Source organism: Podarcis vaucheri (genome assembly GCF_965113315.1).
Source record: "Podarcis vaucheri genome assembly, chromosome: 4".
Classification (NCBI taxonomy): domain Eukaryota; kingdom Metazoa; phylum Chordata; class Lepidosauria; order Squamata; family Lacertidae; genus Podarcis; species Podarcis vaucheri.
This window is the reverse complement of record NC_138762.1, coordinates 31,887,699-31,903,051: the sequence shown is the minus strand read 5'-3', so window position 1 is coordinate 31,903,051 and position 15,353 is coordinate 31,887,699. Positions and strand designations below refer to the sequence as shown.

At 43.6% G+C, this 15,353-nt stretch overlaps 1 protein-coding gene across 1 annotated transcript in view; it reads right to left on the bottom strand.

The window, feature by feature from the left end:
- Nucleotides 1–6,239: 6,239 nt before the first annotated feature.
- The window catches only part of IGSF11 (immunoglobulin superfamily member 11), a 179,023-nt gene continuing 169,909 nt past the window's right edge, over nucleotides 6,240–15,353 (bottom strand). Inside the window, exons 4-7 of the mRNA XM_082221588.1 lie at nucleotides 15,131–15,286; nucleotides 12,755–12,877; nucleotides 10,202–10,352; nucleotides 6,240–9,077 (exon numbers count right to left, since the gene is read on the bottom strand). Of these exons, the coding sequence (XP_082077714.1) occupies nucleotides 8,636–9,077; nucleotides 10,202–10,352; nucleotides 12,755–12,877; nucleotides 15,131–15,286 (872 nt within the window). The 3' untranslated portion in view covers nucleotides 6,240–8,635. The remainder of the gene's footprint in view (nucleotides 9,078–10,201; nucleotides 10,353–12,754; nucleotides 12,878–15,130; nucleotides 15,287–15,353) is intronic.

Genomic DNA, 15,353 nt, shown 5'->3' with positions numbered 1-15,353 from the left:
GTTAAGCCATTCTCATGCCACCCAGTAGGAAAGCCTAGAAGAGGACATGACTTGGAAACCTAAACAGGTGTAAACTATATTCAAACCAATCCAAGCTTGCCTGCTTCCCAATGCTGAAAACTGAATCATGTGATCTTGAAATCTTTTTTCTTCCCCAATCACAGGATTTATAACATTTCTTTATATAGCTATTGGGGTAAGGAAGTGTCTCATTCTAAATGTTATACCCCTTGTCCAACTATTACAGTGGCACCTCAGGTTAAGTACTTAACTAGTTCCGGAGGTCTGTTCTTAACCTGAAATTGTTCTTAACCTGAAGCACCACTTTAGCTAAGGGGGCCTCCTGCTGCCGAGCTTGTAATTCTGCCCTCATCTTTGCCAAACAGGATTTCAGCAAACTGCTTTTTTTTTTTTAGCTCTTCCACAATGCAGTTAGTAGCAGGAAGCTGTATGTAAACACCACTTTCCCCCCTTTGTAAGCATGATTTGCTAAGTCCAAATCCACAAGATGACCCTAACAGCGTTGAGCACTAGAAGAATCCTCTACAAGCCCTCAGAACAAACCTCATCTAATCTCTCCTTGATGCTATTTGTATTCCACCCCCACTCCCAGCCCAGCCCAAAGATAGATTAAAACCTGGCCAACACATTCTCTCCCTCCCTTCCTCTGAATTGGAGCTGGCTTGAGTGGTGTATGCATGTGATTATTTAGACATTCAGTACAAGCTTGAGTTTTCATGTATAGACATAACCTCATATTTTAGATTGGATGCAGCTAACCAAGACGCAGGACACAGAGTCAGGCTTCACAGATAAATCAGATAACTAAATATCCAAGATACTAGAAAATTCCCCACTCAGCATAAACTTCTACCCTTAGGACAGTATTCCGTGATAAAATAATTCAAGGTAGCTGATTTTTCAGGGCTCTTTAGTGATTCCATTAACAGCATATTTGAGGGGGTCGGCCTCCCAGGGTTGATGGGCATGGCTATTCAAATGGTTTGGGTGCACCATGTCTTGTGATCAGTGATGCAGGGTGGGGCTTACCTGCCCCCCTATTTTATCCAAGTTGGCAGCCCTGGATGTGTTCTATTGGGGAGAATCTTAAGGGCCAGACTGAGAGGGCTGAGGTTTGACGTCCCCCAATCTGGCACACGTTTTTGAGCACTGAATCCCTAAGAATCTCTCCCCCCCCTTCCCCTTGTATAAAGCAAATCAACACTTGAAGCACCACATGTTCCACAACCCTGTCCCATACAGATACTGCTTAAAGGAAAGTTTGGTTTTCCTTCTCTCTTTCTCCCCACCCCCACCCCATTCTGGACATTAATAGTTAAAGGCATCTGTGTGCATATAATTAGGGCCCAGAAGGATGGAACTGCCCCACTGGGTACCAAAGGATCTGCAGGACAGTAACAAGGAATGCTAAGTTCCCTTTATGGGGGATGGCAACCTATTGACATCAATTCATGGGAGTTAATCCCTTTCCATTAATTTGTGTGAGAAAACAGGACTTGTGAAGGAATTAGATCAGCAGTGTGGAGTCTCTGGCCCACAGGCCAAATCAAGGGTCCTAATTTAGCCCACACCCAACTAAGCCACACCCAACTAACTTACGCCTGACATCCTGTGTGGTGTCAGATGCAGGACTGGTAACAATGCAGCTGTAAAGGACCAGTTGGGACCCTTAAGAAGCACATGCTCAGTGGAAATTTTGAAGGAAAGCTTGCTAAAGCTAGACTGCCACATTCATAAAATATTTGGTCTATATACTCTCCAATCATGTCTGTGTCAGCATCTGCTGTGGGTGTGCAGGGACTTGGAACTGAACCAGATTTACTAAGAAGTTTTTAATCTGGCACAGGCTGTATTGATTGCTTGATTTTGCATTGTTTTGATTGCAATGTTATTGTCCTATGTTGTGCGTCACTGGGAACACTTTAATAAAAGAGCAAGTAAGAAACATTAACATCACCACCATATTTGGATGTGCTGAGTGGCACATAGGGCCTGTTCTGCAGAGTATTATTAGTTCATCAACAGCAACATCTCCCTGCATATTCAGAAAACAAATATCCGGGTTAGCTCCTCCGGCAATGGCGGATTTCCTCTGATCGGGAGGAATCCGCTTCGTGGAAATCAGGGTCTGGACCGCCATGGCAAGGCGGAGACCAATTAAAAACCACAGGCAGGAGAAGCCTGTGGACGTGGGATTCGGCTGGCATCTTTTGCGCCTCCCCTACTCGCGGGGAAACCCAGTTTTGGGGATCTGGAGCGACGTGGGGTGAGCGGCGCGGTGCTTCGAATCGACTGCTCTTTTCACGGAGTGGAGCCGCATTGCTGTTGTCGGAGAGCGCTAACTTTTTCCTGTGGACAATTGGACTTTAAACAACTACCCGTGAGTAGAACGGAAAATTGGACTATTAAACATCTTAATCTGGCACCGAAGCGGGAAGGTTCCAAACAGGAAGTCCGCCTTCTGCTTTTGTAAATAGATTGAAGCAAAGACATTGCAAGCTAAAGTCTGGAAAGTCTTTTGTAAAGGATTAAATCTCCATCGGCTAAAATTACTAACCCCCCCTTGGAAGCAGGAGAAGAGGGGGGAAATTTTAGATCGTTTAAGCCTGCAGGAGAGAGAGTGAAGAAAGATAAATTACCACCGTTTTGAACCTGGGAACGGGCTGCCAGGAAGACCCGACGTTTTGGGAAAGTTCATTGACTGTGAATAAAACGTATGTTGACAGATAGTTAAATAAGAGAAACATATTGATTCCAATGTTTCCTTTTGCACTTAAAAGGAGCAAAATATCTGAAAATCGAAAATAACTGCTTTTAAAAGGATGGATACAAATAGAAATTGTTTCCCCTAGAGGGTGCTTTTGAAACTGTTGCAGGAGTGGAGCTGGGGAATTCTCCAGCTGCAGAGATTAAAGACCGTGAGAATTAGACATTGACCTTGGACAAGAATGTGGACAGAAGAAGCCTTAGTGATTGCTTTTTGCAAGACAAGTGCTTTATTGGAACAGCTTCATGAGAAGACGGATGTGATGATTACTAAAATTGACAATTTTGGACAAAAAAATGACTGATTTGGGACAAAAAGTGAATACCTATACAGAAACTACTCAGGAACCGACCCAGGAATCTGTTTTGACATGGCAAGCTGTGGAGAAGATAAAGGAGGAGATTGTTGTTGAACCTCAAGTAATACAAGTGGAGAGAGCCTTGGCCTTGTATGAACATAAGCTGTTGTTTTTGATGACCGAATCTGGAGAAAGCCAGATTTGGAGAGATGGAGTCCCGCTTGGATTGGAGAAGGAAAGTTGGATAGATCCCCTTATGCAGGGATGTTCTGGCTTTTGGGATCTGGTTTTGGGCCAGGGGGAGATTGGAGTGGTGGGGGCCTTTAACTTTGGAGGGATTTTGAAGCATGCTTTGAAATATTCTTTGGATTTTAGTTCTGACTATGGAGAATGGGCTGACCTGTCGAGAAGGGATAAAGACATTGTTAGGTTGGAGTCTCCCCAAGATCTACTCCTCAGTGCTAAAGGAAGGAAAATAAGAACAAGATCAGCAGAAGACAAAGTAAAGTGCAGGTATAAATATGAAGATCTGCAGAAGGGACATGGAAAAGAGTTAAGAGCCTCAGACAGAAGATCACCGGGTTGATGGACTATATGGAATGGATAGAAAGGACTGACAGAACCCGAGACCAGGGAGAAGAGACGGTGGATGAAGATTGGAAGAAAGTTTAAAAATTTATTTAGAGAAATATTGTAAAATTAATGAGTGTTAGAAAAATGTTGGAATGAATCTACATGGCTTTAGTAGAAATGTTATAAGGAGTTATGTATAAATAAGTTGTAGGGTTTTATGGTAAGATAAGGTTAAAATAAATTAAGACAATTAAATGACAGAAAATAGTGAAAGATGGAAAGGATTTGCTGAGGAAATATTGGATGTGTTTTTAACTGTTTTTGTTTTTGTTTTGAGGTATTGTGTGCTTTGTTCTTTTTTAATATGTATTGATTTGTATTGTTTAATCTCTTTTGTCTCTCTTTTTCTTACTTTTTTCTGTAATCTTAAACTTTCAATAAATATCATTAAAAAAAAACAAAAACAAATATACGTATGATTGGCAGAGTGGAGATGTCTTTCCAAGGAGTGACCAAAACTTGCAGGTGCTTTGCAAAATATTATATGCAAGACATAATAACAAATGCTCATTCTTCTGAAGCTTCGAGGTTCAGCTTCGGGGTAGAGGAGAGAATCAAGAACTACATTTTGGAGACTTCTGGGTTAGCGCCTCCGGCAATGGCGGATTTCCTCTGACCGGGAGGAATCCGCTTCGTGAAACTAGGGTCTGGACCGCCACGGCGAGGTGGAGACCCACTAAAAACCACAGGCGGGAGAAGCCTGTGGACGTGGGATTTGGCCAGCACCTTTTGCGCCTCCCCTCAGTGAGAAAGGAAGGAAATTAAGAATAAGATCAGCAGAAGACAAAGTAAAGTGCAGGTATAAACATGAAGAAGACCTGCAGAAGGGACATGGAAAAGACTTAAGAGCCTCGGATAGAAGGTCACCAGGTTGATGGACTAGATGGAAGGGATAGAAAGGACTGACAAAACCCAAGACCAGGAAGAAGAGACGATGGATGGAGATCAGAAGAAAGTTTAAAAAATTCATTTAGAGAATTTTTGTAAGAAAAAATGTTGGAATGAAACTATTTGGCTTTAGTAGAAATGCTAAAAGGAATTATGTATAAATAAGTTTTAAGTTTTAAGCTTTAGGGCTTTTTATGGTAAGATAAGGTTAAAATAAATTAAGGTAATTTAATGACAGAATATAGTGAAAGATGGAAAGGATTTGCTGAGATAATAAATAACTAGAATACAAAAAAGGGAGGTGTGAGGAGGTCGATGAAACAAGTTAATGAAAGATAAAGATTTGGGAATATTGGATTTGGTTTTTAAATTTTTTGTCTGCTTTTGTTTTTGGTTTTGACGTATTGTGTGTTTTGTTTTTTCCCTTTTTTCTTTTTATTGACTTGTATTGTTGAATTCCTTTTTTTTTTGTCTATCTTCTTTCCTTTTTCTTTTTCCCCCCTCTTCTTTGTAATTTTAAATTCTCAATAAATATCAATTTTTTTTAAAAAAAGAACTACATTTTGGCGTTGTAACAGTCTGGGCACCCTAATCCAGCATTCTCCCAAACAATGGTCTGATGATGTATGGTATAGATCAACTGTTCATTAGAATTCAATAATTGCTCTTCATCTCAAGGCGTATTTGCCTAGCTTTGCTTGCTTCTAGGAACCAAGCAGAAGAGGTTTGGTTGTTAGCAGAGAGTAATTGTGCCATTTGCCACGCTGTTCTGCTGCTGCTTTTAGTTGTCTTCATTGCCTGGTATATTTCCATGCATTGGTTTGATCTCTTCCAAGCAATCTTGACGATCATTTGTTGCACAGGCAAGGTATACAGTACGTGTTGCTGGCAACTACAGGAGGGGAGGGCTTTTGTGGTCTGGTGTCGCTTGCAGGTTTCCCTCAGGCATCTGGTTGGCCACTGTGATAACAGGATGCTGGAGTAGATGGGCCACTGCCTGGTCCAGCAGGGCTATTCTTGTTCTTATACATCTTTGAAGCATGTAAATAAAGAAAACAGTTGAAGTACAGAGGACCAGCCTGATCCTAAACAATCCTGAGGATGTTTACCAGCTCCTGGTCAAAGCACCCTTAGCAGACTCTCTTAACCTGGATGGGGCCAGGTGTACAACCCTGGGATTCTTTCGTGCTGCCCTCGACCAACTTGGGTACTCTGCCCAATGTGAGAATGATGATGGGCAATGGATGCCTGGTCCTCCAAGGCTGACCCTGATGGTACATTGAGATTCCTCCAGAAGGCTCTCATTTGAAGAATAGGAACACAAGAAGCTGCCTTCAGCAGACCAGGCTGTTTGTCCAGCAACTCCATGGAGTCAACCTTTGCTGCTGGCAACAGCAAAGCCCTGATCTCAATGGATGCATTTCTGAAGAAACTTCATCCCAGAATACACATTTTTAAAATGCAGTTTGGTATGTTCGGGGAACTGAGGACTGCATTGCAACATTTGGGAAAAGTGCAAAACCCAAAAGTTGACCACATTTCCAATCTGTATATTAGCCTAGACACAACAAAATTATCTTCCATCCCTAGTGCTGAAGCATAGGAAATAATAACAAAATGCACAGACAACCGTTTCCCCTTTTATACGAATAAAAGTTTTATTGATTTCCCCCCTTTTTTTAGACAATTAGAAAGAACAAAGAAAGAGGAGAGCGAACAGTCTCATGAAAGGTAGAACCGGGAAGGGCTTTCCGAGCACTGGAGTGTGAGCTGCCGTCGGCAGCATTCCTTGAAAACGTCCTACATTTTTCGTTGTTATAAAAACAGAGAGAATGTGTGTCTCTGCATTATTTTACCCCCGCCCTCTATTTTTGCATTGCTGTGTGTTTTTTTAAAGCCACTCTTCCACCCCTCCCCTCCCCCCAAAACCCCCAACCTCCAAGTCTGGAAAGGAGAAACCGGCAGTGAGCACATGAGAAGAGAGACTGCTCCCTGGGAAATGTGTATAAATTCAGCAGCCCATCTGTCTGCCTGGTGTGCTCGGAAGTCAATGAAGCAAGTTGCGTATGTGTTATGGGGGAGAGGGGCTTAGAGGAGAGGAGGAGGAGAAGGAGAGCATGGTTTGTTTGTTTTGTTTTCTTTTTTAAAGCAAAGAAGGCACAGAATCTCAGCTAAGCTTCAAACCCAGTGCAACCTGAAGGACTCTCTCTGCAAGGATAGTGTGTGGGTAGAAAAGGAAATATGGCCTGGGCAGGGAGCTCTCCTAGAGGATGCCTCTGTGCCCATTTGGAAGGGAAGTGTGAAGTCTGGGTGAGCCGAGTGGAAGCAGAAGAGTAGCAAGAGACCCACCTCTAGCAAACCCCATTTCCAGTGCATATTGGAAGGTGGGAGGGAGGCTGTGAAACAAGCCACCCCCTTTTATAGTGCTGGGGTGAGATCAGAAATATGTCTCTCTCTCGTTTGTCAGTGCAGAGAAGGAAAGCCTGGTAAGAAGAGCTTCCAAGGGGAGCGTTTTCCCGTTAAGGAGATCAGCGTGTCAGCCATACAAATGAGGCAGGTGTGGACAGCGGGACTCAAGTGACATGTCCCTTGGCTCTGCCTCCTCGAGGTATTAGGAAATGGCCCCCCAGCTCTAAGTCTCCTCCACGGCATGAAAAGACCCTTGTTTGCTTATTATTATTTTTTCTTTTCTAAATCCTCAGTTTGAATTAAGGCTACTGAAAATTGCAAGAGTGAAACCTGTCAAGTTGGGCGGACAGGCAGGGGCAAGGAAGCAACAGGGCCCCATGCCAACCTGCCACGGTGAGGTGCCACATAAGAGTCAGTCATGCCACAAGGAGGGAAAGGGGGGGCAGCACTGCCACGAGCCTTCCTTTCTGCTGCTCCCTGCTTTCCCACACTCTATCTGTCTGTCTGTCCGTCTCTCTCTTTTTCCCTGCTCCCTTTACTATAATAAGCCCCAAAGATCCAAGAAAAGGAAGGTTAAATGTGAAGCCTCAAATGTGTGAATGTTCAACTGGCCATGCAAGCCAGACCCAAACAGCCCTTATGGGGTGGGTGGGGAGGAGACGGACCCTGCCATGCAAACGCCAAAGGCGCTGAAGCCCAGCTCTTTGCAAAATGCCAGCCACACACCCGGAAAACACAGCACAGCCCTCGATAAGCAATGGAGGCTTCAGCATTCCAACCAGCACCGTTACTGCCTCCCCCCCCCCATGAATCCCTCCTCTCAACAACAGCGAAACAGCAGCAGCAGCACATTCTGGCGCCAAGCAGCTCGTTGGGGAACAATGCCGGACTGACTCACAACAGTTTCCATGGAGGTGACAAGGGGTTGCTGGAAGCATCCAAAAAACTAGTGCAAGGTTGGGGCCGGGTGGATGGGGAAAAGAACATCCAGTCTGGGAAAAGGAGAAAGCAGGAGTGGGTGGCAAGAACAAACTAAAGAATAAAATATAACCCTCAAACCAATTCCCAATCTGCCCCTCCTCCCTTGTCTCGTAATTCTCTCTCTCTCTGTCCCTCTGAGGCCAGCTTGGCTTGACCAGCATCTTTCCACTCCCCCCCCCCCTCCCAGCTTCGTCGTCTGTTTTGAGCCAAGCAGCCAATGTGCCATCCATAAGGCTGTTGAGTAGTCCTCCCTGCTAATGGCTCATCTGCTGACTATGGGGCCCTCTGAACCCCACCTCACTTGCCATCCTTGAGGGGGCCTCATTAGGTAGATCTTCGTAAACCAAGTGTGGCATCGTCCCCCTGTGACGCCTTGTGTGCCCCTCCCTTTGGCCTTGGCACATCCAGCCACAGCTGAGGAGACCCCTGAGATCATAAAAAGGGTTGTGGGAAGCAAGGGGAGGGGACCATCACACACCAGTGGGAGTGACTGGGGTGGGGGAAAGACACAGAGGAGAGGCTTGATGTTCCCCTTCAACGCATTTCAGGGAGGAAGAGGAGGGTCTCTTGTTTTGGCCAGGTCTTCACCCCCACTCGGTGCAACAGGTTCTTGTTTTCCTCAGAACCATGGCCACTTCCTACACCAAAGAGCCGGCTCGGCTCTGCGCCGGCACCATGACCGGCACTGCACCTATCCTTTCCAGCGTTGCCTGGCTCACGGCGTAGGATCGCGTGTGCTGCGGTCTTGGCTTGCGGCTCACTGAGCCATTGCTTCTGGCCATCTCCTGTGGGGAGGGGGCTGTATTGGTTGTCACCACCAATGTCTTGGGTGGAGGGGGGGCTGGGTGGCCTCCATTGGCATAGACAGGGCGGGCGCTGGTGCTTCCAGAGCGGGTGAAGGGCTGGCGCGCATCGTTGTTGAGGCGAGCAAAGGAGTCTGTGGCATGGTTTGCTTTGGGGTCGTTCCAGTACCGGCTGTTGTAGGTGTTGGATGATGTGAGAGTGTCGTTCTCCGAGGATGAAGCATCGCCATGGAATGCTTTTGTGGATGAAGAGCATTTGGGTGGCAGATCATCCTCCCTAGGAAAACAAGAGACCACTGTTAGCATTGTAGTTGTCCTCCATTCTAAACACCCCCATCCCCGGCAGGAACGAAAACACTTTGCACTGGCGCAGCACAAGGAGAAAAGCAAATAACCCACACCATGATGCCATGTTGGCCCAATGATGTGCCCAACTTTGACATCTCCACCTTAAGTCTTACAATCCAATTTTCTGTGCCTCTATCTGAGCATCAGGCTGTTGGGCTTGAGGTCTAACAGAGTACAATGACAAATGACAAGCGACTATAGAATTGAGCAATGCTGGTCACGCACTTCTGGGAATCTTTTTGGTTTCATTTCCCCTTATCAATGGGGCGTAAGTGGGGAACCCCATAAGCACTTGCCTTTGACTCCCACTACTGATCAATTATTATATTACCAGGAATGGTGTATTTGTTCACATGTCAACACTTGGCAACACCTAAGGAAGAAATTATGGATGGAGCTGGCTTTTATGCCTGTACCAAGACTCTGGGTGGTCAAGCCACTACTAGTAATGAGAAAATCATGAAAGAAATTAGTGTACACTAAAATATTATTCTGACAGAGGTAGGAGGAACCTTCCTTGCAGCTCAGCTGGAAAGAAACTATGGCAAAAACTCTGGTATTACTGCTTTGATCCCTATTCATTTACAAAGCCCTCAACAACTTAGGTCCAGGGTACCTCAGGCACCTCAACCCTTATATCCCAGCTTGATCACTGAAACCATCTGCTGGAGCGCCATTGGTCATTCCCTTAGTTGGCAAGCTCATTTGACAACAGGAAACTGAGCCTTTTGTGTCATCAGCCCAGTGTTGTGGAAATCTCTGCCAACAGAGATTCTGCAGGCACCTCATGTGCCAACTTTTAAATGCCTGCTAAAAACTTTTCCATTCCATCAGTCTTATGCAGGCAATTCAAAATATATATTTCCATAATAATTAGCTGATTTCTGATTTTAACTCTTTTTGTATGGTTTTTTATTGTGTAGCTATATGTACAATTTTTTGTAAACCACTACGATTTTTTTTTTCATAAGTGGTATTTAATTTTTTGTAATAAATGAAGAAGATGACAGGGGGAAAGGAAGGGACAGAGCAATATCTTGTCAAAGGTCAAACCTTATCTCATTAGGAATTTCCTCCTCCTCTTCCTCCTTGTGTTTGTTCTTCCAGTAAAAGAGTGTCACAGCCACCACGGTAATGCAGATGATGAGCACCAAGACCCCTGCAGCTGCAGCTCCAGCAATCAGGCCAAAGCTCCGGGGGTGAGCTGTGTGGGACATGGAATACATGAGAAGTCAGAGTAGGGAAAAGGTATGGAGCGAGTTCAACCAAGCCTCAGCAGGTTTTCAGCATCAGGAGAGCCTGGCTTGATATCTCTTGTATCACCTATAATTATCACTCCATCACAAGCTATTGTCCAGTGTGGGACCCCAAGAGACAAGTGGGGCAGAAGCACTCTCAGGATGGAGCCCACTGCAGCCCATTCAAACAAGACCTCTGCTGCAGCAAGGGGTTAACGTTTCCCCAGAACCAATAATGCTCTGGAGTTTCACAGTACAGAAATGTGGCAACTAAGTGCAGCTCAGAGACATCTTCAGATGCTGTCTCATGCGCTCCTCAAATATTTGTTGGTGCTGGTAGTGGGCAGATATTGTCCCAAATTCTTGCTCCACTGGATGCCTCTGGGCATGTGCCTTCCTGAGTGCCTCCTGCTCTAGTTTTGGTGGTATGAAATGGCTCTGTTCGCTCACAAACACAACCAAGAAAGCCTAGCATGCCGGGGCACTTTTCACATACCTGAAGATCAGTGATAGGGTGATGGTTGAAAAAAAAATGAACGAGCCCTTAGAGAACCAAACTAGCTCTTACAAAGGAGAGCTGTGATTGGATTGAGTTTTCTTTTGCTGAAGACAGCTGTGGGGCTTTTCCATCCATTTGGGCTGGGGCCATTGTGTAGGGGAGGGAGTCTACCCATTGTGCTGCAGCCCCATCCAATGCGCACCCACACCCACCTGGAGTTGCCATTAGTTGTGAAAGGCATCATGTAAAGGTGCAGTGGGCATCTGCAGGGTATCTTCTACATGGCTAATTATCAGCCGTCACCCTCGTAAGTGAAAAAAATTATATCCAGTGATAGATGGGCTCCGAGCTGCCAGTGCAGTGTGAAAAAACACTGCACTTTCAATACAGTGGGTGGTGGTGGTGGGGGCCTCTGGTTATTTTTAGAATGGGTCCAAATACCTGGTGCAAAGCAGCAGGTTTCATTCCCAAACATGCTCTTTAAAAAGAAGAAGCAAGCAGCAGGATCAACCCATTTTCTTTTGCCCTGAGCAAATTCTATTTCCTTTCCTTTTCCAGTATTTGCATCTCAAGCACCTTAGTTTTGTCATAAGATTTAGGTGTTACTGAAGACATCTATATTTAAGAAGGCTTTCTTAATATAAGTTACACAGTCACTTATAGAACATTTTTATATCTGTAGAAATCCTTTTGCTGTTTTTGGAATTTGTAAAGATGGTTTTATTGTTTTTAGAGTTTGCTGAAATAATGTTGCTATGTTTTATCCTGTTTTTATCCTGTACAAGACTTTGATGGCTTAATGCTATGAAGTGGTGCATAAATCTGTTAAATAAATAAAAATGAAGTATTTACACAATTAGCATCTCTTATTCCAGACTACAAATTTCCACACATGCAGCGAAGTTTCATGCATTACTAGAAGATGTGCTTCTGCTTTCCCGCTAACTGCTTCAACAACATAAAAAATGGGTTTCAAGGATTTCATTCATGATGGGGCAAGTGAGCCTGGGGAGAGGCTTCCAAACCTTACTACAAACAATGGCAGAAATGACTGGCAGAATCCGAGACCAGGGAGAAGAAATGGTGGAAGAAGACTGGAAGAAATTTAAAGATTATCTACAGAAATACTGTAAAATTAACGAATGTTAAAATGATGTTGGACTGAAAATAAGTGGTTTTGGTATTAAGGCTAATAAGAATATGTAAATATAGATAGTTATTTGGATGAAAATATATAGTTATAATAGGTTAAGATTATAGAGTAAAGATAAATGAAAGAGGGTAAGGATTTGCTGAAAGGACTTTGTAAACGGGAATACAAAAGGGGAGGTGTGAGGAGGTCAAGGAAATAAGCAAATGAACTTAAAGATATTGAAAAATGGATTATTTCTTTTTAAGATATTTTTCTTTCTTTTTTCTCTTTTTCTCTATTTTTTCAACTATCGGTTTTTTAGGTCTCTTTTTTGGTAATTTTTTTGTTAGCTGTTGTTCTTTTTTCTTTTTTGTATGTGTAATAGTTGGTTTAATTATTTTTAACTTTTTTTAAAAAAAACCTTATGTTCTGTATGTTTTGTGTAAAATCTTAATAAATATTTTATAAAAAATCAACAAACAAATCTTACTGCAAACAAGACTGAGGACTGCTCATTTCTCACATTACCACAGAGATTAGGAAAACAGAAGGACGACACTCATTCTTTTGCTTTCTCCATGTCTGTGTGATGCATGGGGAGGAAGTGGGGAGGGGCAACATACTGCTCCTGTAAGAAGAACACCCTGCTTGCATCCAACATGTGACTTAACCTCTGACAGGCAATGAGACATGAGGCTGACTTGTGCAAGACAAGTCCCTCATTAAAACTGACTTACGTGTAATCACTTGAACCTCAAGAGAACAAGTGCTGCTTCCGATGACATTAGAAGCCACACACTGGTAACGTCCTGATGACACAGTGCTAATATTGCGCAGAATGACTGTACCCTGAACTTGGTCTAGATGGGAAGGAAGGAAAAAAACATAAATTAAATTAGAGACGTGGTATGTGGGGGGTGGAGAGAAAGACAGCCATTTCAATGCAGCCTTGAAAAGGCAAATCCAGTAAATCGTAAATTCTATGCAAGACTCTTAAGAGATAAATTAGAAAATAACCTTTAGATGAAAGCATCAGAAACAGACAAGATTAGGGTTTAAGGAGCTTACAGTGGACATTTTCTTCTTAAAGATTATTTTTTATGTATGTGAAAGCTGAGGATAAGAGAATAAGGCAAGATAACTAGCAAGGGCCATCAACAAGCTAACACTTGTTCTTACAAGGAACTCAAATGCAGTTGTCAACTACTCAGCTTTTTATCATTCCAGAAGGAAAAAAAAATCAGATCCTTAATCAAGAACCATATCTGATTTTGAGGTCCAAACAAAGTGTAAAACAGTGGGCTGATTTGGGTGTAGTGCTAGAGCATAGTTCAGTACAACGATCCTGGGTGAGTCTCAGGCTTGACAATCAGCCCTCCCTTCTGAAGTGACCACAAGGAGTTTGAAAACTTTTGCTTCTGCTTTAGATTAGCTACAACTTGCCATGTTATCTAAATGAAACAAACAAACAAACTGTGGTTAATTTCAAATATGGTTTCTAGAAACAAACCAACTTCAAATCATAGTTTAAGAAGTTGGCTTGTTTCTGCAAACCATACTTAAAATTAACTGCAGTTCAGGGTTCTGATGAAACAACTGAGCTGTGGCTAATCTGAAATGGAAGTGGAAGTTTATGACCATACTAGAAGAGAAGAGGTGGAGGTTGTGTGGAATCCTGAGGCTCACTGTGACTCATCCTTATAACATTATACCATGCCTTAGTACTTTAGTGTTATGTGTGAGCTGGACCAGTGAAACATTACATAAATCAATTAAAAACATGAAAACAATGTAACAAAATAATATGAAACATATCGGCTAAAAGGGGTTGTGTATGTGTTATTGTGGCCACTTTTACCCCCACCCCATCACTCCTTTTGACATTTTTTCAGGGTTTGTTTGCACAAAAAGGATGGAAGTTTTTACTCACTCTGAGTGATGTAAGGAAACACACTGCCCTCACTTTGAATTGGCTTTGTGATAACATCTTGTGACCCCATGTTCTTCTGATATTATCAGCATAGCTACATGAAGCCTGATTGTCTGGGATAACTATTCCCAGAAAGAAATAAAATCTACACCAGGACCTATTGACACAGGCAGTGAACAGCAGAAAACAGGCATGAGCACAGCTAAATATTTGAGGAAATATATCTGGAGGCTCATGAATGCTCACCTTTTGCAACAAAAATATTTACCTATGAGCATTCAGCACAGCCCTAGGATATAACCCTAAGATATAATGAGTTGGCAAACAGTAATGCAGGTGGCATTGGGGCAACACAATATACCAATTAAATGATTGCTTTACTATATGATTTTTTCAATATAAGATAATATTTCAGCACACCACCAAAGCGCACAATCAATACATGGTTGTTTGTGCATCATCCCATGGCTGCTTCACCCACATGCTCACACACTTTGCAACCCCCCCCCCCCTTTTTTTAGCATCTGTGAACTAGCCTTCACTCACATACTGGAGTGGAACCATCAGCAGGAATGCAAGAGGTGAATATTGGGCTGGCTCGTTAATTCAAATCCCTAACAGACGTGAAGCATGCATCTCTAAAGTAAGGGTGGTTGAGCTGCAGCACAGTTCTGCAAGCCAACTATTATGGCACAGCATCAGACCTGCACTCAGGCCTGCCTCTTCTGCACTGCACTCCCAGGCTCAACAGGCTAGAGACAAGACTGCACAACAATAACGGGAGTTGTGCAGACTGGTGTACCCTACAGTGGCACTGCCTTATGCTCTGGAGTGGATTTATGGCATGTTGGGCAGAAAGGTTGACCAACACTGCTCTAAGGTATGTGTGCTTTTTTAATACTGTGATTAGAATTTCCACTAGAGGGCACCCAGTACTCTAAAGGCTCGGTTGCTTTCGTTATTTTTCTCCCTATTCCTTATTTTTAGTGAGTTTCTGCACTTATCACAGCAACATTATCACTCCCCTCCCCACTGTGACCTTCTTAGATCTGGTGTTTCCTGCCCTGAAACCCAGGTAGTCCGTCAGCAGTTGTGACCTTAGTGCCAGCAGAACAAGCAAAGGGAAAATTAGACCAACTCTCTTGGAAAATGCAGTTGTAGGGTGGGGGGATGCAATGATCACCTTGTGTGGCTGTCGGGGGCAGCTTGGGGGCACTGTCCAGTCTTTCCCAGTAATAGGTTGGCCGAGGGATGCCTTCTTCTGAACTGCACGTCAGCGTGATGTCATTGCCAATGTTCAAAGAGCCCTGAATTCTGCAGACTGGGGCAGATGGAGGAACTGCAGGGAGAAAAGATTGCAGAGCAACAGTTAGGTCAGGAGCTGCGTTCAACAGAAAAGTGTGACC